The following is a 24,419-nucleotide window of genomic DNA, read 5'->3' on the forward strand; positions in this document are numbered from 1 at the left end:
CAATTACCGTATTTAATGTATTTTTTCCATGATGAGCTTGCAGTTGTTGAACACTGAATCGTGTATATTAAATTACACACTGCCAATCGTACAAACCTGTCGATTCATGTGGACGAAAAAGATTGGGGTACGTGAACCACTCCTGGGCAATAGTAAAGAGGAAAGTTGCAATGGCTTGGCACTTGAAGACTGGAGGGATTTCCCTGCAGGTCCCAGTCAAAAGGATGAAGATTGGTTGGTCAAATACGAGCTGTATGATGAACAAAGAGTCTTGGACAGGAACATCAGTGGCAGACATGCAGATGGGAAAAACATTGGCACTTCCATGATTAAGTGACTGATGGTGATAATTACAACAAATGTTTGAAGGAGCACAGTGATGTTCTCTCAAATACCAATCGTTAGTGGTTAAACTGCAAAAGCTTAACGTGTCCAAATCTACTACCCATTTTACACTTCGATAAATATATAACAGTGGATGTTTGCGATGCAAAATAACAGCTCCACAATGCAATAACCCCATTCAATCTAGATTTGAAGTTTTCGTGACTGCAGGGATCCATATACTCGGTGGTTCTTTCGGTAAAGTCACGGTATAAAATTTCTTGAATGATGTGATTTAATTTTATAGCAACAACCCCAGTTATGAAAACAAATCATTCAAGTTGCAAAGTTTTTTATTTCAAACTAAACAGCTTAAATTAAACGAAGCACTCTTGACAATTTCACAACACACAAAAGGAACAGGCAGACGGCAAAATTTCTTGCAAGACAAAAATAATGAAAAAAAATCGCAAAGTTACAGCAGACGTGTTTTTTTAAACAGGTACCGATTCCTACATGGACGAAAACCTAGTTTTGAATAAGTTACATGTTGTACAATTTTGTTCATGTATAAAACTAAGCTGGCAGATGTGTACTTGTTACTGTTACATTCAATAAAGCTTATAACTGTTCAAGGGGTTATGGGTACACGGCATTTGCGTTATAGCAAATGACTACACAAGGTTCACATTTGCATTGCTTAGAATTAAATAATGGGGTGGAGGGGGGGGAGGGAATTGTCTTTTGATTTCGCTTTAGGAAATTACGTAAATGTATTTTACACAGATTACTGCAAAGGTATAGCTTAAAGTACACATGGCTTAAATCAGTCTCAAATTTGATTGACTTGTTTTACGAGAACAGCAATGGGCTGGCGGGATTTCTCCGGCAGCACTTGTTGATTATACCTGGATGAACAAGACTTAAGTGACATCCATCTCTTGTAAACAAAACATGAAAATAACACTGCTTGAAAGCCTAAACAATAACATTACACGTGGATTAGCGTCGTCATACATTTGTTACATTCTGTAATGATTCACCTGTTTTTATTTCATATATACTGCAAGTTCCCCCCTTTGTTTTGGTGAAGGAATTAAATTTGATCATCCTTTCCCACATGATGTGAGAGATCGATAACCAATACGTCGCCTATACATTTTTTTGTATTCGTTAACAAAACACGCTGGAATGCAGACTTGCTAATTTCTGATTCTGGAATACATTGAGCCACAGAGCGTTGAGGGCCAGTGATGAGGGTGTAATGCTGCAGCGGCATGAAGTGTTTTTTTGGGGGAGAGTATGTTTACAGTGTCCTGACATCACTTCAGAAGTGCATTTACAAACCCCCCCACACCACCTCTAATTTCTTAAGTTTGTAATCCTTTGATTCGTACATGACTGACCCTGCACTGCAATGCATTACACTCACAACCACCACCCCACCCTCAAAGCCTGCTCCTAATTTGCAATTAACCCTTCTCCCGTTCCGAGACGTCTGCAAGTTGCAGGGTGGGTGTCCCGTTTACCACTAAATCTCAGCGACAGGACCGCACTCTATGATAGCTGGTACCAAACTGTGCCACACGCCCCTTCCGTTAATTCTAGATTTGAAGCTTTCGTGACTGCAAGGATTCATATTCTTAGGTTTTTTTGGTAAAGTCACGTGACTTTACCGAAAAAACCTAAGAATACGCCCCTTCCGCATGGTCTTTTACTTACGATTCTGAATCGGAATCTATTTCAGTTCAGAATCGGAATCGATTTCAGTTCAGAATCGATTCCGTTCCGATGACGTAAACGTATAATCGGAACGGAATCGGAACGGAAGCGTAAGAAAAAAACGTACGTACACCTACGTCATCGGAAAGGAAAAGCGTTAAAGTGAGATGTACAGTTTCGCAATACAGTATGATTCACGCACAATTGGTCAGGCAGCCCAGGGGGACTACACAGACCCCATCAGTTTCATTTAAAGATTGTGCATCTTCATCAGCCAGATGATCAGGCAAGCACATGGCAGGTGTGGATTTCTCACAGACCTAGCATAACACACAATCTCTTTGTATCATAAATAAACTCAAGTCTTCTCTGAACTAAATAATGTGATGGGGAAGAGGGGCAGGTGGGCAGGCCCAACACAAATCGCGAATGCCAAGGTCTTCTCGTTGAATCAACCTTCATTCATTTTCAGCGTAAATGTAAAAAAATTAGACGGGAAAAAAAATCTGTACACGTTTACCTGAATTCAAACTTTCTTTTAACCGTAAAACGGTTTTCTTAATTCTGGGAAATGAATGAAACGCTGTTCAGAGGATGCGGTCGCCGTCAGAGCTCCAGCCCCTTGGTGAGCGACGCCTCCAGGTTGATGTTGAACTCCTGGAGGCTCTGCAAGACGCGGATGAGCGCGTTGACAAACGAGTGGTCGCGCAGCATCGCGCACTCCTCGTACAGCTGCATCGTCGCCGGGCTTGACACAATCAGGGGAAGCCACCGGTGCAGCTGGTGGTCCCTGAGTGCACACGCGCACAAAGACAAAGATCCCCGTATCGCCTTAGCAGACTGTTGGGGCTAGTGTTGTTAGCGAGCACCTATGAAAGCCTGCACAGCACACGAGGGGGTGGGTGGCCGACACCACGCCCGGCCGCCTTTGTCTCCCTAGTGGCGATGTTTACACATTGCACCAGGTACTCATTTGAGGCTGAGTCGACCTAGGGAAGGCCTAGGGCCGGTTCAAATAATCGTCACTGATGTTGGCCGTGAGCGGGAATCGAACCCGGGTCGCCAGGTTTGTAGCGCAGCGCGCTAACCGCGACACTACCGCTCCCCACGCACACACGCACATATACACACACACATTAGTCAAAGTAATAACGAATGCAAGCGAATGTACATGAGCGGATGCATAAATGCACTTTTTTTACGTAATTATACAAGCAAAAAATAACTTGCGTTTGTAATGATGAAAACCAAAAAATATACGCAAGCCAATGTATAAATGCACATTGTGGTCCATAATAATTGATACAAGAACATGTCCCTAAGAGGTTTTTGGGTTAGATCGCATAACCCAAAAACCTCTTATGGATAATCTTGGTGGCGAAAGCCTAGGTGTTCAACAAGAACATGTATACGCACAGATGTCCAAATACACATCGGTGTCTGTAACAATGGGAAAAGTCAACGCTTACTCAGTCCTGTTTTTGCAACGGGCTATTCAAGTGTTGGCAAAGCTCCGCTGGCGGCCGCAGCCGCGTCACTACCTGGCCCCCAGGCAGATGAGTAGCTGAAACTTGTCGTCCTTGCCGATGTTGCGCCGCGAGGTGTTGATGGAGTTGACGATGCGGCAGAATCCGCTGCGACTGTTGCGCACGGGCGTCGGCTCTTCCTGGATGCCGTCCCCATCCCCCAGGCTCTCCAGGTGAACGCATACCTTCTCTGTTAGCGACAACACCACCAGGCATCCGATCGAAGCTAAACTATATATATTGAATTTGTATTTTACCAGGTAAGCCCCACTGAGCTGTACAGTTCTTTTTCAGAAGGGACCTGACCACAAATGACAGGCCCATGATGTGGCTTATCACGTGGAAATGTTATAGCAGCCAAAGTCTAAAAGCGTGCTTCTAAATGTGGAGGGATCCGGAGAAAAATCCACGCGACCACGGGGAGAGAGAGAGAGAGAGACACGCAAACTCACATATACAGCAGGCATCGTTAGGGTCGGGATCGAACCCACTACCTTCTGTATACCAGGCAAGGTAGTTAACATATCGCCAGCGACAACGCCGTACGGTGTAGCAGCATTGACAAAGTCGAATGCTGTAGCAGTGGCATAGTGGGGTTGGCGTGGACCCTAACAGGAGGTCCCATTCAACTGTCAAAATTCCTGCCCCCACCCTTCTTCATAACCCATCCTCTATCCTTGGGTTTATTCTATGATGATAATAATTTACGTGCCTCTGTCAATTCACTGCTGCATGTAGGCAAATGTAACATATTTTTACCAAGCTGGTCAGTGTGGGATGAAGAATGGGCCCCCCGTGTGTAATTATTGCCTGCACACTCGATAACTATGCTCGAGTAAAAAAATAAAAAGATGAACAAAGATGAAGCTAATTGTAATTACTGGCGAAACGTCGTACTCAGTTTGTAAATGTTGTGGCTTGGCTCTCCAACACACCGGTTAGTGCTGTACTAGTGACGAATTGGTATGTTCTGTTTACGTGACAACCCTTACTAGTTGGCTGTGTCGGGTGGTGGCGGGTTTTAACGACACATTTATATATTTACGCGATCTAACCAAAAAAAACCCTATTATGGAGGTTTCAATATTGTTGCTGCTATTTTAATTAAGATAGCTTTTAAATGAGCAGCTTCATTTAGATTACTATATATCTTATTTCCCATATGACTGGGTGGATTGGTAGTAAGCAAGGTCACTTCTGAATGAAATGTCAACTGGTTAAAATGTAACCTCGGGCTCATGATAAATATGCTCAGGCGAAATTATTCTGCTAAGAACAATGCCTGCTCACGCGTGGGGGCAGACAGACGGATGCTGTGCGCACCACTCCCACAAGATCATAGTTTAAGCACTGGAATTACGGCCAAAGCTGAACAATTACTCAAAAATGCTGCCAGTGTTTGTTTTCCCCCCCAGAATGCTTTACTTACCCAGGAGGTCCCACAGAAAAACGGTTCTCTGGAAGAGACGAGAAGACTTGAAGCCGTGGTGAAAAACCTGCTCGAGGGCAGAGACCAGGCCTCCTTCTCCACACAGCAGTGGAGTGAGACTGCCCCTCTGAGAATGGCACACACAGACAGACGTACATCACTGAGACATTCACTCTTCCACTCGGGGGCCAACTTATGGATTTTGTGGCCCTGGAAATATCCACCACTGGGGGCTCCCAGACATATTACTGAAGCAGGTTATTTTCTCAGAGTGATTTAGTATAGATTTCCCTTCCCCTCCCTCATTTGATATTTGCTCACCTCTCTCTCTGGCTTGTGGAAGTGTTTTACGAGGCTGTTAACTGCTTCTCCAACAGCCTCCTGTATTTGGCCTGTGTCCAACTCTGTTGGTGGAATATTTGAAACTATTGAGACGTAAAACGAACAAAAGATACGCGTACACATTGCAAACACGAAACAAGGAATACACACACTGTGTTAATTTAATTTAATTATTCCATTCGTACCGTATTCTCCTGGATTACAAGGGACACCCCCCCCCCAGCGCTGATTTTAACGCACAAGTTGGGAGTGCGTCTTACAAGCCGCTCACCAAGTGTTTGTGCCTGTGACCAGATTTGTAGAACTTCACGTACAATGGGCACAAGTTTGGGATGCATCGTACTTTGTAGAGTGTCCTATAATCCAGAGAACATGGTAATAATTTATCAAAGAAAAATAAATCGAAGTCGTCATAAACATGGGGGTGATGCATTTCTTTTAGTATCAGGTGGCATTTATGTATGCGCTATTTATAGATAAAATCGAAGTTAAGATATAAATATACGACTCACAATTTTGTTTTACGTAACAGTGCAGTATATATCTTAAGCTGTCAGACTCATTATTGCATTATGTTTAGACTATATTAAGCCCAGATATAACATAAATTATTTTAGCAGAGTTAGGAAGCTAAATAAAGCGCTTCAAACTAATTATCATTTGAAGAGAATATGTTTAAAACCCAGCTTACCCTTAAAATAAAATATTGGTAGTCTCAATGGGCTATTCATCATCATTCCCAACAGCCAATGTCTATCCACTGCTGGATGAAGGCCTCTCTATGCCGTTACAATCTCTCATGGTCCTGGGGATTCCACAATCCATCTCACTGCTGCATCTGGCACTGTTAACACGATCCATCACCACAGCAATCACCCCCTCCCTCTGAGGCACACTTCTTTGGCTGCCATTCCTTTCCTAGTCTCGTCCATCGGCCACCACACGCTGTATCGCGATGTGTGCTCACAAAAGCCCACTGATTTTTTTTCAAGGGCTCTAAACGAATTTCATCAACTCCTCTCCACCGATAAAAAAAAAGAGCATGAAACGCACTGAATTTGTTTGCGATGCCCATCTTCCTGCTCGGCATGGGCAGGGGGTTCTGAGGAGAGGTTGCGCGATTGTTTCGTGTGATGTCCTCTGCCGAACCGTCCACTGTCACCAGTTCCCCGACCAGTATCCTCTCCAAGCTGCCGTCATCCACACCACGGCCCAGCCACCGGCCGCATGGAAACCTACCGGCACGCACAGCAGAGGGGCGCCGCAGTGGCGAAATGTTAACTTCCTCGCCTGGCATGTAGGAGGTCGTGGGTTCGTATCCCAAATCAACTCAAGACCACATTCTTTGTTCTCCCCGTGGTCGTGTAGATTCTTCTTCCGGGTCCTCGGGGTTTTTCCCTCCGCATTTATAATCAACATGCGTTTAGAGTATTTATTCGGCTGCTAGAAATGTCCACGTGATAAGCCACTTCGTTGAGCTATCATTTGTGGCCAGGTCACTTCTGAAAAAGAGCTACATAGCTCAGTGGACCTGACCTGGTAAAATACAAAATATTTTTTGTTTCGCTCTGAATTCTCCGCAACTCCCCCCCCCCCTGCCGAGATCCTCAAAACACGAACCCCACTTCAGGGTCAGTGGCTCGAATGTGGGTTTGGGTTGAATCGTAAACCTTTGTTTTCTGACCTGTACGTGTGGCTGGTAATCTCGTTCCGTACAAGGACGCAGTCCACCAACCACTTTGCCATGAGCCCAGCATTGTCGTGACCGATCTGCAGGGTCGTCAGCTTCCCCAGATTCGGGCACTGTGAAGCATCAAAGTTGACAGCAATTTGAAGGAAATTATAGAATTGAAAGTAATGAAAAGCATTCTGCTGTTTCACAGTAATAACACTGGCAATTATTTTTTCAACGAAAGTATGGGTGTAACAATTCCTCACACGTACACGCAGCCCCCAACCCTGGCGATCCGATGAAACATCGCAATGCAGGGCCAGTTAGATTGATGAAAATCAATAATTTTGCGTATCGTTTACATTTCTTTTCAATCTCATTTGTACAGTTTTACTTGCTCCAGGAGCCCAAACGTAACACTTGCTTAGCATTTGCAAAATAAATAAAAGTAAATTCGTATGAGTGCGATACAATGCACGTATTGTGAGTTACGATAATTGAGAATTTTCGATTGATGCATTGTTACACCCTTCCATGAAATCATCACAACGTCTTCAGACTTGGTGAGGGTTTCCATTCATGACCGTTTGGCATGTGGCAGTAAACAAAAGTATCCACACAAACAATGGGGTAACACTTAAATATTTTATACAGATTAAAGAATCCATCACAGTACTACAAACACCTGGCCATCTTGAAGCCCACGTATACAAACACCGAGTATTTTCACGCATCCTCCTATACAAATACTAACCAGCCTAAATTATGCGCCAGGTCCAATATGACATTGGGCAATTTTTTCAAAGGCAAAGTACCTACCAATGTGAAATTATTTCTATAAATGGTGCCTTTTGATACACAACAGCATATATATACTACCTATTTAACACACCAACCTTATTCCAGTGGTATGAAAAGAAAAAAAGAATTACTCGCACTTGTTTTTCTCTCTCTCTTCTGTCGATTTTAAAGGTCATTCCCCTCAAAAAGGTCATTTACCTCAAATGTCATCTCCAGCACGTTTTTCGGCACAGGCATGACCCCGGTCTCTCCCTGTTCCCCAGATACACAGATCCACGGGTTGGCCGTGGTGAGGGAGCCTCCCAGTTTCTTGCTGGGCACGATGAGCACGCGGTACGGCATCACTGCAAAGCGCACGAGTGCAGGATGGTGGGGGCGGGGGGGGGGCGGTAGGCACACGGAGAGGTTACGAGGCATCGCCATCATTTGTCAACGTGAAATACTGAATCAGAATCTTTATTTAGACTTGGAGGAATCCGATGAGCCGTGAAGCTCTTTTTTTCACGGATGTGCAGTATGTGGGCGGGTCAGCGAGTTGCAACAGCAAACGATACAAAAAGAACGATAGGAGTGCAAAAAAGAAAAGGTAAGCAGGTCACTAAATATAAATAAATAAAACACTTCCACGTACGTGAAATATTTCCTTTGTAACTTGCAGGCCTTTGTCAATCAATGCACTGCTGGATGTAGACTTCCCACACACTGTGTCAGTTGTGGGGGTCATGATAACGTTGTTTGGGCTTGATCAAGTAAATGTAAATGTGTCATAAACCCACCTCCACTCGACACAGCCAATTAGTAAAGGATTGCCACGTTCTCAAAACGTGCACATTTGTTTCCACTTCAGCACACCGGTTGTGTGTTAAGAGAGCAAACCCACAACATTTACAATTTGGAGGGGGGTTTACAACACATTTACATTTAAGCTATCTACCCCAAAAAAACGTTATCATGAATAAATATTGGTCGCAAAAGCCTACGTGTTAAGTCGTGGGGTTGTTTTGACCTTTACTTCGCCGTGCAAATTCAATTCGGGTTTGTGAAGGTGGTCCAGGGACCGGTTCACACATCACTCGTGACTGACTTTAGCTGTGGTTGAGAATTGAACTCAGGTGGCTGGGATTCATAGCGCGGCTCGTGGTCGCCTGCACAACCACTTGACCTTCGTTTCCTTCTGAATAAACATGCATTTGGAATGGGTGAATGATTTAACGTTTTTTGGGCCAAATTCAAAATACTCTAGAGGAGCACATTGTCAGATGGCAGTCCATTTGAAATACAGCTGTCAAGAGTTATTTGTTGTATGGAGGTAAGCCTGTGCAGTTATCGTCCTACAATGACTATCCTCTTTTTGGTTCTTTTGGTAAAGTCACATAGAAGGGAAGTAATAAAATAATAAAAATAAAACATAATAAAATAATTCTCACGACGTTTCGGCCACAACGCAAGCAGCCGCACACGAGCTTGGAGCATATATATAAGCACACGAGCTTGGAGCATATATATAAGCTTATATATATGCTCCAAGCTCGTGTGCTGTTTCATTCAGACGCTGTCTCCCCGACAGACCTGGTTTTCACCTGAGGACGGCTGCTTGCGTTGTGGCCGAAACGTCGTGAGAATTATTTTATTATGTTTTATTTTTATTATTTTATTACTTCCCTTCTACGTGACTTTACCGAAAGAACCAAGAAGATGAATCCCTGCAGTCACGAAAGCTTTAAATAGAAATTTAATGACTATCCTAATTAGTTTAAAAGTAAGCACGGCTGTGGCTTACCGATGGAGCTGAAGGCATTGGTGAAGCAGAAATACTCGACGGTGGTGAAGGACAAAAGGTGATACAAGAACTGCTCCTTTTCATCGTCGCACCGAAGGAAGGCATAGCGCTTGTAGAGTTTCCTGCGGGAAACACAGACAGATGCCAAGGACTGGATCAATGGACAGAACGACGACGATAATCACTTCATGGGACCTCCTTTGCCAGTACCAAAATATACCAATAGGGTTTTCCCCTTTTTTTGCCAGAAAAAAAAAAGGGGAAAACCCTATTGGTATATTTTGGTACTGGCAAAGGAGGTCCCATGATGTAGCTGCTTACCCCGAGCCCTTATTACTCTGGTAGTGCGTTGTCTTGAACTGTGCGCCTTTTGGCGTCATCTGGTCGAACGCCATATGAGACGAGGCTCCAAAGAAAGCTGTCTCTGGTGTGGACCAATCAGTTTCAAAGACAATGCATACATTACCAGAGTATTGTGTTTTGGTTTGCATTTGACTGCAAGTATTGCGGTTAATGTAGACATGATTCCTTGCAAAAGGTGTCAGTTTTGTTGCCAGAAAAAAGGGGAAAACCCTATTGGACGATAATCACTATTAATCTGCTCGTTCATTTCTCCTGTCCATTCCGTGCCCAAAGGACTTCGCCGTGCCATCGACGCGGCTGAATGTCAGGAAAATCAAGGACAATTTTAAAGTATCCAGGAACACCCACTCCAGTCTCGCAGTACAAAGTCGCATATCCAACCATCATAAATCCACCAGGACCAATTAACCGGCCACACCCAGTGCAATATTTGTGCATGCTTGAAGTAATTTTCTATTAGATGTTCACACATCCGACCTTTTATGCACGCAGTAATGTATTCTTAATCTTGCGTACATTCACTTACTGTTAAAGCATCGCAAAGCATTTCACTATATTTAAAGCAGTTTGCGCCTTCCAATTGACCAGTAACGTATTTGGACGTGGTGCAACTGTCGTTTTCTATCGATGTTCAGGAAACCGGCCTTTCCATCAAATCCGCCTATGCCTCAGTCCCCAGCGAGTGTCGGACGTGCGATACTGTCCTGTGTTTGACTCGGCCTGCCAGACTGACAATTTTCATCTCATCCATTCTGCGTTCAAGCACCACGACACATGTCGCAACGCTTCTCTCCTTCTGCTTTGCGCTGCTTGACTCCACAATTCCCTCCCATAGTCCCTCTTCCCCGAGCTCTTGTATGATGTTGCTCAATTCAAGAAATCGTGTAAACTCTGATCTCCTGCAACTTTGACGGTGCCGCTTACGCTCCTGGCCCGCCTGGAAATTTGGGCCTTTGGGACTGTGCGCATGGCGGCGGTGTAAAAAGGAAAATCCACGAAAAACGTAATTCTGTTTTATTCGGGTACGACTGCGTGAGTGCGTGTCTTCATCTCCAGTTGTTGCTTTGCGTCGCACTCCTCGCACCCAGTTCCGTAGACCACAAAGGCAAACGACATTCCTATTTCCCCGTGTGCCTTTGCGGTCTACGGAGGCCATGCAGGAGGAGGGCGGGGCACTTAAGTAACAGTCGGTGACGACGTCAAATGCGCAGCCGCACCCAAATAAAGCAGAATTTTTTTTTTAACTCGAGGTTGTTGGAAAACACAAATCCTGAAGAAAATTACACGTTGCTGTTTGGGGAGAAGGCAAATTCAAACTCATACTTGGTGAGCTCCTGGTCGGACAGCAGCTGCTTCAGGTGCCTCGCGAGTTGCTTCTTCTCCATGGCGAGCCGCACCCAGGCCCTCGCTCTCCCCACGTCAGTGTGGATCTCGCCCATATTCTGAATGTGCCTGCAGGGGGTGTGTTTCAAGTTCGGTCATTTGTTCGTGCTGGTCACGTGACGAGGGATAAATCCACGAGGTCCTCGTCATCGTAATCATCACCACCACTGTCTCTAGTAGACCAAATTCCAAATGTATGTATGTAGAACTTCTTTCAGACCGTAGGTAGCCAACCATGCTTATCGGAAATGTGGGGGAAGGACAACAAACTTAACACAAAAAGCAGTTAGAAATAAACGAGTTTTCAATTCACAATACTTGCTTAATTCATTAACATAGCCAAAGGTAAACGCACAGGCCTGCCATTGCTTGTTCACATCACTATAGGCGGAAAGGCCTCCACTGCAGGAAGCACTAGATAGCCCTTATAGATGGCATTTTGCCTACTCTTCCACAATGGTCATATGTCTTGGAAGAGGTGGGAGTACCCACACTTTACACCACCACCACGTGGGACCTGCTGATTGACTAACAAACAGTGGAGCCATTTTCACTGCTGGGTGGACCTCGGCGGTGGGATTTAAGAAACTTGCTGAATGTTTCAACTGCCACGTTGGGAGACCGAATCGAACTGGCGATCTCTAGATTGCTGGTCCAATGTGCCGCTAACCATTACACACCGAGGCAGAAACCCAAGGTAAGGCTTTGTAAATCAATTTCTAAATACACAATACTGACTCGAAAGATTAACTTCAGTTAGCACATTAAGATAAAGCTAATAAACGCGCATAGCGTGTTGTAGTTGCACAACTGCGTGAACATGTGTACATGACGCTATGCCCTTCACCTCATGTCTTGCGTCAACGATACTTTTAGCTGAGGCATAATCGGAGAGGCATCGGATTTTCTTCTTTCATGCCCGGGAACCAATCCTGCGGCAGATTAAACAGCAAATCACTTGAGGATCAAACAACAACACTGATGACAGCAGCTGCAGTGTCACAGCAGCAGGCACATGTAAAAATAGAACATTTCTCAACAAGAGCGAGAAGTGCGCTCACCAGAGCCAGTTGAGCCGGGCTCAGGATTGCTCTCCAATTTCTCTTCCTTCTCTTGGAAGCGCAGGAGATGAGCCCATAGAGCAGACTTCCCCTGTTCAAATCGAGCAGCCGCACACACATAATTGTCATTGATGTTTAATTATCACCATGAATATTAGCCCTTTATCCTGTGACCGTGAATATTATTCTTGTATACCCATGATTTGTACGGCCCTATTGTCCATTTCACCACTGGGTGAGGAGGGCCTCCCCCACGCCATGCAAATGCGTGGAGATTGTTTTGACTATACTTCACCATATTGGCCAATGTGGGTTAGTGGAGAAACAAATTCTCTTTCAGAAAACGGAAGATTATTTCAACTTCAATTAGTAAAAAATGTGACATTTTGAATCAAGTAAGCCGAGTTATTTCTCTAACTCTTTAATACAATGGCTAACTCCGTATTTATTTCTAATTCTTTCATATGGCGATATAAATGGGTGCACCACACAGTTGATCAAAAATTTGCGTGTGGTGGGGTTTGGTTGCTCCCACCTCTGACAACATTCCACCAGCATGGAAGAATAGGCCAGATACCCTCTTATAGGGGCCAAATAGAGTTCCCTCTAGTGGAAGCCCTCCTGTCAACAGTGGCGTGAGCATGCAAATGAAGGGCTGCGCGCCTTTACTCTCTCACCCAGTGTTCTTCAATAATTTTCAGAGGCGGGGGGGGGGGGGGCACTTTTCCCGATAAGACATCAGTGCGAGAGCCGCCACACATTTGAAACCATTGGGGTTTGACAGCACGATGGGGCGTTTTCACATTTGTGTATTGTCGGGGGCAACACGTTAGGGGCCGCACAAAAGGCCACCGGGGGCCCGCCAATGGCCCGCAGGCCCTGCAACGAAGAATGCTGCCCTAACCTCAATCGGTTCCAACGATTACCTGTTTGATCTGCAGGCCATGACTCCAAATCCTCTCCAGCAGATCACAGAGGCTGGCAAGCAGCGTGTTCTCCTCCAGGCCAGTGATGTTCACTTCCCCGTGGCCCAGCTCTACCGCCTCGTGGCCCAGCTTCTCCACCAGCATCCGCTTGGTCTGCACAGGGACGCCGCAGGAGCACAGCCATCGGGCGTTGTAACATTGTTGACAACAGACTCCCGTGCGAACGCCATCGTCCGTGAGGGCTGGTTGGCTGTTGGGGTGAAGTGATCCGTGCCCTTATTTCCTCATTAAGTTGTTGTATTTAGGTTTATGGAATACCTTTACGTGTGAATGCCCTTTTTTTAATGTTTCTGTAACACTATCTGGTGGCGGATTGCTCATTCGCCCAGCAAAGCACGAAATTTGAGAACAACGTTCTCTTAATTAGAATCCCATATATATTTCTACTGTGGGTACAGCAGTGGTGCAGTTGTCATGGTACTACACTGTGAACCTTGCAAACAGAGTTAATTTTTCGAGCAACGACTGACATTGGCAGCGAGTGATGTTTGAACTGGGTCTGGGCACCGACTTCACCAACCCGTATTGACCAGCGTGGTGAAGTATGGCTAAACAACATGACATGGCGTAGGGGAGGACTTCACCAGTAGATTGACAAAATAATGTAAACTATTAATTTATACTTATGCATATAGAGCAATACATTTTTTGCTTTAATATTGCATAAAATGCTTCTCAAGATGAATCAACGAGTCTGACATGCCTGGATAAATGGTTGGCTTGCAAAGGCCTGGCTCTCAACAGCAGGGTATTTTAACACACAGCACAGACACTTAAAAGCAAAGTCTGGCTCAGGCTGAGACTTACAAGTAGCAGACGGCATAATTTACCCGGTCGAACACCGACCCCCCCCCCCCCCCCCCCCTTGAGGAAGCCGTAATGGAGAGCCGCGTACCTTAAGACGGCACTCTCTCAGCAGCCCCTCCACAAACTTCCAGTTGGTCTGCGCGATGACGGAGGGCGACAGCTCGGAGAGCTTGGGCTGACGAACGCTCTTCCCCAGACTCCGTGCCTCCTGGATGTAGCGCTGACAGATGTGTCACCCCGTGCGTCAGCCAGGGGAGCTTACTCATAGCAAACTCAAGGCTGCGTTTTTGAAATGCTTTTAAGTGTAGGGTGGTGCGCACATTTCTATGTTACGTTTAATGATTGCTTTATGTTACAACGCTTTTTAGATAATTTTATGCTTGTCAAACTTAGTGACTATATCCAACGGTGTTTCTAAAAATTGTGCGGGTTGGCGACGCTTTTTAGGAAGTAACAAAAAAACATGTGATGCCTACTGCATGAATAAATACATAATAAGCTCTCAATGAGTTAACCCATAAGTATACTGTTATACTGATGTGAACTATTATTATAAATAAGCTAATACAATATATATTATACAAACGTTTTGACAACTGTTCTGTACATAACATGTCACAATTAGACAGTGTCAATATTTTTCCACCGAGTATCTGACCATGCCTATTTTGTTTTTACTATTATTTTACAAGGTAAGGCCCACTGAGCTATATAATTATTTTAAGAACCAACCTGGCCACAAATTATAGCTCAACGAAGTGGCTTATCACGTGGAAAAAATTAATAGCAGCCAAATACCCTAAATGCATGTTTATAAATGTAGAGGGAAAAACCGGATGACCCGGATAAAACCCCACGCAACCACGGGAGAACATGCCAACTCCAAATATACAGGCATGGGGGTTGGGATCGGGAAAACTTGACCTCCTGTATTCCAGGCGAGGTAGTTAACATCTCGCCCCCGCAGCGCCCATTAACACGCGACACCCAACACATTCATAACAAATGCTCACAACCTACCAGCGAGAACTCTGAGCGGGATTTTTGTGGAGGGCGAACCAGAGTCCCATCGGGCCTCTCCCACTCCTCCCACTCCCACTGGGTGTCTAGTCTGTCTACCTGTTCCCATTCCAAGCACGTCAGGGCATCCTCTAGGCAAGCCCTAAGGCGCTCCAGTCGCTTTTTTTTGTAGTTCGTAGGAGGTCACACGGGCAGCATGCAAGCACGTGCAAGCAAAAAACAAACGGAGAGATGAAGAGAGCACGCAGTATAGAATGAAGCAAAGGGCAAACCGAACACTTTTCAAGAAAGCAAAAATAGTTCACGTGTGAACGCATGCTGCGATACGTGGTACGTACACACGAATAAAAAGGGATAAAGTGGAAATTGCAGGAAGAAATGAAGTTGGATGTTTTAAAGATGAAAGATGTAAAAAAAGAAATTTTAGCATGCAAGGAAAAGGCTGACTTTTGCAGAGAAGCATTTGTAGTCTCTAAGAAGTTTAAATTACCGAAACTTTCACCATATATGTCAGCATAAAAGTATATATTCTAGCAAACGGGAGGTACCACCTCAAGGGGCTCCCACCACAGTCTAGACTTCTCTTCAATGGATTGATAAAACTTAAGCAAAAAACACATTTGTAGTTTCTTCAAAAAATGAAATTTTTTATACAATAAAGTAGAGGCTGGATATAAGCACATCCCTTGGGTGCAAGGCCAGGTGTATATATTATTGTCGTGTATGTATGTTGAATGCATGTTGAACTTTTTTCGCACCATACGTATCCAACCGTGCTAATCGGAGGTGCGGGGGTAGGACAACAAACTAAACAAAATCGGTAAAGTATGCTCGTATAAAAAAGTATCCTGCATATCCCTCTGCATCAGTGCAATGTCAGCATAAGGTGTGCTTAAATCAAACTATTACTATATTATCGTGATCCGAAATATCAATGCAGCAATCCACAATTAAAATGAAGGCCTCGCAGGTTTCTGGGTCTCACCTCCCTCTGGTCGTTGTCGAGCTGCAGGTGTTCCGAGTGCTGCCTCAGCCTGTCCCGCCTCCTCCACTGGGCCGAGGAGCTTCTCTTCGACGATCTGCACAGGGAAGATCAGGAGCTCCTCGAATAAAACGGCGACTACAGAAAATGCGGAGTCGTCGCACATCCGATTAACACGGTTGGCGACGTACAGTGCGAAAGAAGATCGAAATACAAATTGACAAAAAACACCCAAGCATTTGAACAGAAGCCAAACGTAAGCGTACTTCTCGCTGGTGGGTCCGGTAGCGAGCACCTCCGCTTGCAAACGTGGGAAAAAGCCCTGCTCGTATTTGCCCTGTCCGATCTTCATGTCCAGGAGGTGTGGGTGGACAGCCGTGTGGTCAATCTTTGAAAGTCGCTGCTCCAAAGCTTGTTCTGCAATTACGGAGAGGCAGACATGCAAACAGGGCAATTGTCACCAACTCGGCACATCAGTGTACGTTGCCTGCCGTGATGTATGGATCCGAAACGGACACCGACAGAGAAAAAGGAACAAAAAACTAAAAGTTCACAAAGAAGGGTCGGGGGCAGGTATTATTTACTTTTCAGCAAATAGCATGCAAATAAAATTTCGTCAAATTTAGGGGAACGGAGAAAAAAAAACACATCGTAACAATCAAACAAAGAAAAAGCAATCAATACAAACAAGGCGGCAAAGGTGACAACAATCAATTCTAGATTTGAAGCTTTCGTGACTGCAAGGATTCATATTCTTAGGTTTTTTCGGTAAAGTCACGTAGGTAAAACATGAAAATTAACAAAAGTAAAATAAAATAAAAATAAAAATCACGACGTTTCGGCGGCAACACAAGCTTCCGTCTTCAATCAAAGCCCGAAGTGAATGTTGACGGCAAGTTCACAGAATATTCTTGCGTGACGTGGCGTGGCGTGGTGGCGAGTAAACATCGACACGCTCACTGCTCCCCAGACACTCATCTTCACCTGCCTCCCGAGTGCTGGTGCACTTCTGGTAGGTGGACGTGCGGAGCAGTGGCGCCCGCACGCCGTATACGCGCATCTTCTCCACGCGCGCGTCAAACACTCGCAGCAGCGACTCTTTCTCCTCCCACTGCGCCAGGATCTTGTTGTCGATGAACGTCGCGAACATCTGCGTCTCGATGAAGCTCGACAGGAAGGGCAGGTAGGGCTCCGGCTGATCCGACAGGAACGAAGCCTGCGACCGGAAGATAAAGCGGCGGTATTTTTACGACAAATGTGTTTAACGCCTCCCCCGTTGTTGATGAACAAATGTGCAGAGTGATACAGAGTTGTGACCAATGTAAATCATTTAAGTTTGAGGATGTAAACAAAAAATGTACTTGCATGAAAGCAACAAGTGGAATGAGTGAAAACTAGAATTTAGTTCTTTGTAACATTATAAAAGTTCAAAACATTACATTCTACTATTAAAAGCGATTTTGTAATTCCCTATCAAGAAACGATCCCATAAATGACAATCTGAAGTGACCGAGTAAATATTTTATAGAATCGTCATAGTATGGAGTATTTGGAAATTCTCAATATTTTACTTAATTTATCACGATGTCACGTGGAGATATACACTCAATAAGACAAAATTGATTTTCTTAAGGATCCGGTTTCGTTTACACAATGAAAGAGATTACATCGTGGGACCCCTAAGATAATAAACATGCAACCACAGTAAAGTGAACAAAAAAACCTCCAAAAATATAAAAATCGTAACATTACAACAATGTCACCCCCGTCACACTGGGTGTGCCGACTTGGCTCAACAGGATGGTCAACTTTCGATTTAAAGCTTTCGTGACTGCAGGGATTCATCTTGGTTCTTTCGGTAAAGTCTACGTGACTTTACCGAAAGAACCAAGAAGAAGGAGGATGGTCAACGTTGACCTACACTCGTCTTTATGGCCCTACACGGCACCGTTCAATGACGCTGCACACACCTTGTCGAAGTTCTGCATGTTTTCTCTGCTCGTGATCCACGCCTCCATGTCCTGCGTGGGCTGGATGACGAAGGCCTCGTAGTCGGCGAACAGCTGCGTGAACTGGTTGGCGAAGACTTCCCGCACGTGAATGTTCAACTTCTGCTCGAGCAGCTCTTGGTTTGCCTCCGAACCGTCGAAGCCTTCCCCTGTCCCCACACACCCCAAAGAATCGGTCAACAATAGCGCGGCGACACACGACGCATAGCTCTCCGATGTTGTCTTCGGGTTGTTGCTGTCCGCCATTTCGGCACAATGTCCGATGTTTCGTCCCGCACTTATAGGGGAGCCTCTTCAGGAAGCAAATTTCCGTTCGGACATCACACCGAACAGCACACGGGCACGACCCGAAACCCTCAATGGATAACTATCGAGCGCAACCGAGAAAACACACACAATAGCATAACACAGACGCTTTAAGAAGCATTTTTGAAAAATATAGAAATGTATGTATGGTTTAACTTCACTCTGGGACAAATAACTGGGCATTTGCATTAATCTGTCAAGATGTTATGAGGTTTTTTTTTAAGAGAGACAATAAATTCCTTTTGACCATACACTGCTTTATGTATTTTGAGGTAGGGATATGGTGTCTCCAGCCGAGTTTACGAAAAACTATTTTAAAGCCTCACTGCTCATGTGCTAAAGTACTCTTAGGGCACAAGGGCCTTGCCGACAAAATGCACGTGTTCAACAATATGCTCAGTGTCGCGTACGGTAATGAAATAAACTACACCCGGTTACTTCTTGAAAGTGGAAATACGGTGGCATTGCACAGTTACCTCGACCTTCCAAGCGGTTTTCACTTCCTTGACGCTTCAGCGAGTAAGAAATGTCAAAATTCAACCCAGTCCTCTTCGCTATCGCCTGCACACGCGCCAGCGTTTCGTTTCCCTGCAGGAAAATGGAACCGATGAGCACAGAAGGCACGCACACAAGTGGCTCGTGCAGTTATCATTTAAACGCACATATAGAGTGGCCAAACAGACTGGAACATCAAGCGGTCACTCGCAATCGGGGTTTTAACACCAAAGTTTGTATTTAATCAAAATATATCGTGTCGCTCGTCATGGGACCATTAATTTTAGTTCAGCGAACACGACCCTTCGGTCCAATGAACGAAAGCGGAGACGGAAGGGGCTTTGCTCTATTGTAAAATAAACGTGGACGGCCCTTGGTCAATCTAATGTTGGATGAAGACCTCCCCCATGCCGTATCGGCCATGGGGGTTGTTCTAACATAATTCACCACGTTGGTCAGTGCAGGCTGGCAAAGGGGGGGGGGGACCAAGGCAGGTTCAGATATCGCTCACTACTGATGCTGACCATGGGGAAGGTCGCCAGGTTTATAGCGCAGTGTGCTAACAAAATACTTACAACCGCCCCACCCTACCCTTTCGTATGGTTGATATATTCATGATGTCCACCACTCACTGATGGTAGCATGCCTCCCATGCAGGACATCTCGATCTGCATGCTGAGGGACTGTGTGTTGTCTTGGTGTGGTCTGCGACTGTTTTTGTTTTGCTGCCTTGCCCAAGATTGGATTTGTTGTTGGAAAATCAGCAGGAATTGATGTACTTATGCAATTTGCACTCATATATTTCGTTTATTTATATTTAGCGACTTGATTAGCATCCCTATACCTTGCACTCTTATCGGTTTTTGTATTGTTTATTGTTGTAACTTTCTGACCCGCCTCTACTGGACACGTGTGAAAAAGAGCTTCATAGCTCATCGGATTCTTCCAGTATAAGTAAAGATCCTGATGACTCTGAAATTCTGCTTTGACAGACAAACAACAAAATAAGAAACAACGCAAACCTTCAGCAGTTCCTCCATCCCGCGTGGGTTTGGCACCACGTTTCCGTTCCGCCGGTCCTCGCTCGTAAGATGGTTCTGGTTGCCAAGCGTCGGCAGCGTTCCCAGGCGGTTCCCCAAAGCAGGAGGGGAGGTCGTAGTCTGCCCGAGCAGCGACAGGCTGCGTAGGTGAGCGGCGCTGTCGCTGCAGTGCAGACTCCCCTCGGGTGGAACGCCGAAGCGTAGCAGCACCTCGGAGAGCTCCTGGACAAACTCGAGCTTGTTGGGGAACTGCGGCAGCTCCTCGGGCAGCTCCAGGCTGCGGTTGTCAACGTCGACCAGGCACAAGCTCGCCTGCGCACGGCAGGCACAATGCGACGGCGAGTCAGGCCTGGGGGGCCCACGATGCTATTTCGGGCCAAGTGACACTGCAGTCTGATGTCCCATATGGACCGTGCCGCTGCTGTTTCATGGGGCACTGAACAAAGATGGGACTTGCTTTATCCGACACAGTGTTTTAGCATAGGTGTATGTTTAAACCTCGCTCGCAACTGTGAAATTTCACTATTCGATGCTTGTGTTGAAAAAATGTGTAGATAAAATGTTGATTCTGGGGATGATGACAATAATGGGAGTATGTGCAATCCAATTCTAGTTCGTGGCTCTGGCACTGGAAAAGTTCCCAATCAAGCTCCTAACCAACTGGGCGCTTCTAACTTGAAAAGAAAATAGATTCGAAACAAAGTTGCTCTCAGCAAATATCAGCGAGTAATTTCCCTACTGATCGAGTGGGCAGGCCATAGAGCAGGGCCCAGCGCTATTTGTTCCAGATACTCTGTGTAGTAGGTCCGCAGAACGGTATTGAAGAAGAGAAACCTCATTCACAGCTATATGATTGTGCTTTCCTATGATCGTAGCAACAAATGTCAAAACAATTATGCCAGCCATGTTGATGAATGGTGGGAGGTGATGAACGCAGCAGTCCAACAACCAACACAACACAGCCAAGTGAGCGAGCCAGGCTGTCATAGTTGGCGAGCCATACCGTAATGCACACAAAACAAAGACCAGCCCATAACCTTTTCAGGCCGTTGGGGCAAAGTGCTGTTAGCGAGCACCTATGAAAGCAAATATATTGGGTTCCGTACACAAGACAAAGATCCCCCATATAGCCTGTTCGCGAGTACCTATGAAGGCCTGCATGGTACACGAGGGGGCGGGCGGGTGGCTAGCACCACACCCGACAGCCTTTGTCTCCCAAGTGGTGATGTTTACACACCACACCAAGTACTCATTTGAGGTCAAGTCGACTTAGGGGATGCCCAGGACCGGTTCAGACAATCATCACTGGTGTTGGTGGCCATGAGAGAGCATCGAACTCGGATCGCCTGGTTCGTAATGCAGCACGCCTGAACTGCTGCACTAGCGCTCCCACCACGATACGTATGATCACACGCGCTCACACGCCAAGCACCTCTTGAGGGAGCTCCAGCCCATTGCGGCCCATTTCACCATCGATCTGCAGCCCCATGAGGTACGGTACGGGAGCGTCGAGGAAGTGCAGAAGCGATGCCGGCAGGATGGGCACGTACACGTGCTGCCAGCTGAATGGGAAGAGCAGCACCATGATGCCCTCTGCCACCACCATCAGCCGCTGGTAGTCTGCCCACAGGGAAAGAGCACATTTGCCACCGGTATATCAAACACTAAAAGAATCTGAAAAAGCCTCACGAACATATTTTTAGCTGTCGAGCCAATGGCCTCAGGCTGTATGTCTACGGACCCAAGACACCATCCTACTTCCCAGCCAATGAGAAACCTCATCAGTTTGGAAGGGCTTAACCAAAAAAAAAGCTGCTGTGCTTATATGTGTGCTCTGGGGAGGTTGACGGGTTCTTTTTTTAGGATCGCTTTTCATGATGGCCTGAGACCTAAATACGTTGTCCCTTTGTGTGCATTTTTAACATGTCCTAGTGCTGCACATTTCCAGAAAGAGTTGTCGCTTAGGGAATGAAGTGTTTTAAAAGCCTGGAGTAAGACAACTGTGCTCTGAGCATTTCCCAGAATACAAGTAACTACTGCACCATGTGTCTCAATCCAGCTCATATATCCACATGCTCCACGTGCATTTCAAAATGAACTTTGAAGTTCGAACAGAGTATTGTAATGGCAGGGTTAATATATTTGTACTACGGTTTTTTTTTGTTCATTATAAAAGAGACCACAAAAATAACTGACGGAAAGTATTTAAAGCGGAGTAAACTTAAACGGAACGGGCAAATACGAAGGGGATATACAAACTAAGTGGCCCACAAGGAAACCCTATAAAGAGGCAGCTAATTACATTCATAATAGCGCCTGACAATTACAGATGCAAATCACTTTTAAAACAATAAACTTTAGACGGATGAATTATTCCCTGTTGCCATCTATCAGCAGGTAGCCCTCATGTTATTTGCACTATAAATTGGCAGCCAGAATAGGTATGAACATTTTCACATAACCTGGCATCTGTTCCGTGGCATAAATAATATATGGCAACTGTTAACGCAGGCTCCTTGCCTTTATTACGTATATCTTCAAGGACGCCTGCTCAGTGTGATATTATCCATTGAAATATACCGTACTGCGCTCCTGACAAGTGACATTAACATTACCAAGGATTATCGTGAGCATAATCAATTTTGAACGAAATGGCCTAATTCCTGCAAAAGTGCTCATTAGTAGTTGCAATATTCTACACCGTTAGGTACAATTTATTTCATGTTAAACCCTGTAGGTGTTAACAGCATATAATCAAATTTCTAGAGTGGGCAGGCAAATGGCAGAGATGGATAAAAGCAAGAATGGTACACAAGGTGTTCAAGACTGTAACTTAGATGTTCATAAATGTTGCTTTGCATGTGATCCGCTGATCCATTGTGACCACAGATATTCTAAATCATGCAAGGAAAAAAATCGCTGTCAGATTCTAACATTATATTTTAAACCATAAGAAGTTTTTTCTTTTAGTCTCGTGCTGATGATTCGTCCTGTTTGCCCAACTTAACATTTGCGACAATTGCAGTTAATCCTGTACACACCTTCTGTTGATAGCTTCGGTAGTACATCTTTTGTACCAGATATTAATTTCTGTATTTTATGTACTATGCCAAATCTGACTCAGATGTTTTGTTTTTCAAACATCTAGCTAGTTTATCAGTTACTGCCGCAATGTACGGTATTTTGATCGTTTTAATTACTTGGGCAGTTTCAATTCTCGTGTTATTTGATTTGGTTTTGGCATTCAATTCCCTGTTGATTTGTGCATCACATGTTGAATTTCACTTTTTATCTCGATGAATGAGCGTCTTGATAACAGCATATTTCTGTGTGGGGTGATGGTGTGACTGCATTCAGATAGGCGTCAGTATGCGTTTTCTTTTGGAAAACACTGTGTTATTTTAGCATTTCGATCCTGTCCGAGCAGAATATCCAGAAATGGTTGTGTTCTGTCAACTTCCACTTCCATGGTGAAATGGATGGATGAGTTTTGCGAGTCCAGATTATTTCGAAATTGGTTAAGTGTATCTTTCCCGTGTGGCCAGACCACCAATGTGTCATCCACATATCTAAACCAAGCAGAGGGTTTTAGTGTGCTTGCAGCTATTGCTTTTGTTTCAAAATTTTCCACGTACAAATTCGCTATCACAGAAGACACATCGCTATCAGAGAACTCATTGCTGTTCCTTATTTTGTTTATAGAAGTCACCTTTCCACAAGAAATAAACGTTAGAACAGTACCTTGTTAAACAGCGAAAAACATGAATATAAGCACACGCCTTGGGAGTAGGCCCAGGCGTGTTTTCGTGCATCCTACGTGTGTTTATATCTCAAGTTGATCATAACTTCCCCACCCCCAAGTGTAATAATGTAGGCTTGGGCGTGGACTTCCTGCGCTCTCACCGCGCGATAGCAGCAGGATCTGGTGCTCGAGCAGCGCGCAGGTGAACAGCTGCACCACATTCTCCAGGCCCAGGAGCTCGAAGACCTCGCGCAGGCAGTAGTCGAAGAGAGGCAGCTCGTGGGGGCCGGGCCGCTGGCACACCACGGGGGGCATGTAGACGGAGGAGAAACGCAGGGAGCGGCCGAGTGGCGGCAGGGGCACCTCGTAGAGCAGGTTGTACACGTAGCTCTCGAGCGGGAGCGGCGGAGGCTGGGGGGACGTCACCGCCGTGTGCAGCTGCGTCAGCGCCTTGCGGCACGCCTGCAATCGCGGGCCGGCCGACATTAAGGCATCGATTGTGAGCGACAAGCGATCGGCACAGTTGGCGCCAAGAGGTTCGACGTACGCACGTACACGTTTGTGAGGGAAATGCATGAAGCAAAAAGGTCCGCGGTTCATATCCAGCTGGTGGCAAGGGATCGTGACAA

General features: G+C 45.4%; 1 protein-coding gene across 3 annotated transcripts in view; it reads right to left on the bottom strand.

The window, feature by feature from the left end:
- Positions 1 to 659: 659 nt before the first annotated feature.
- LOC144720315 (DENN domain-containing protein 5B-like) overlaps positions 660 to 24,419 on the bottom strand; it is a 52,772-nt gene continuing 29,012 nt past the window's right edge. For 2 of the 3 annotated variants that reach the window (XM_078596974.1, XM_078596972.1), the window contains 21 exons: positions 23,952 to 24,252; positions 21,481 to 21,668; positions 20,031 to 20,360; positions 18,990 to 19,101; positions 18,169 to 18,356; positions 17,183 to 17,414; positions 16,465 to 16,615; positions 16,202 to 16,295; positions 14,285 to 14,416; positions 13,330 to 13,482; positions 12,404 to 12,494; positions 12,190 to 12,274; positions 11,283 to 11,411; positions 9,597 to 9,718; positions 8,015 to 8,160; positions 7,028 to 7,146; positions 6,397 to 6,578; positions 5,323 to 5,405; positions 5,002 to 5,128; positions 3,588 to 3,762; positions 660 to 2,836 (listed from right to left, as the gene is read on the bottom strand). In XM_078596974.1, the coding sequence (XP_078453100.1) occupies positions 2,653 to 2,836; positions 3,588 to 3,762; positions 5,002 to 5,128; positions 5,323 to 5,405; positions 6,397 to 6,578; positions 7,028 to 7,146; positions 8,015 to 8,160; positions 9,597 to 9,718; positions 11,283 to 11,411; positions 12,190 to 12,274; positions 12,404 to 12,494; positions 13,330 to 13,482; positions 14,285 to 14,416; positions 16,202 to 16,295; positions 16,465 to 16,615; positions 17,183 to 17,414; positions 18,169 to 18,356; positions 18,990 to 19,101; positions 20,031 to 20,360; positions 21,481 to 21,668; positions 23,952 to 24,252 (3,324 nt within the window). In that variant the 3' untranslated portion in view covers positions 660 to 2,652. The remainder of the gene's footprint in view (positions 2,837 to 3,587; positions 3,763 to 5,001; positions 5,129 to 5,322; positions 5,406 to 6,396; positions 6,579 to 7,027; positions 7,147 to 8,014; positions 8,161 to 9,596; positions 9,719 to 11,282; positions 11,412 to 12,189; positions 12,275 to 12,403; positions 12,495 to 13,329; positions 13,483 to 14,284; positions 14,417 to 16,201; positions 16,296 to 16,464; positions 16,616 to 17,182; positions 17,415 to 18,168; positions 18,357 to 18,989; positions 19,102 to 20,030; positions 20,361 to 21,480; positions 21,669 to 23,951; positions 24,253 to 24,419) is intronic. The other variant, XM_078596973.1, reaches the window with a different exon arrangement.

This window comes from Lampetra planeri, chromosome 8, assembly GCF_965212315.1.
Source record: "Lampetra planeri chromosome 8, kcLamPlan1.2.h2, whole genome shotgun sequence".
In the NCBI taxonomy this organism is placed as follows: Eukaryota; Metazoa; Chordata; class Hyperoartia; order Petromyzontiformes; family Petromyzontidae; genus Lampetra; species Lampetra planeri.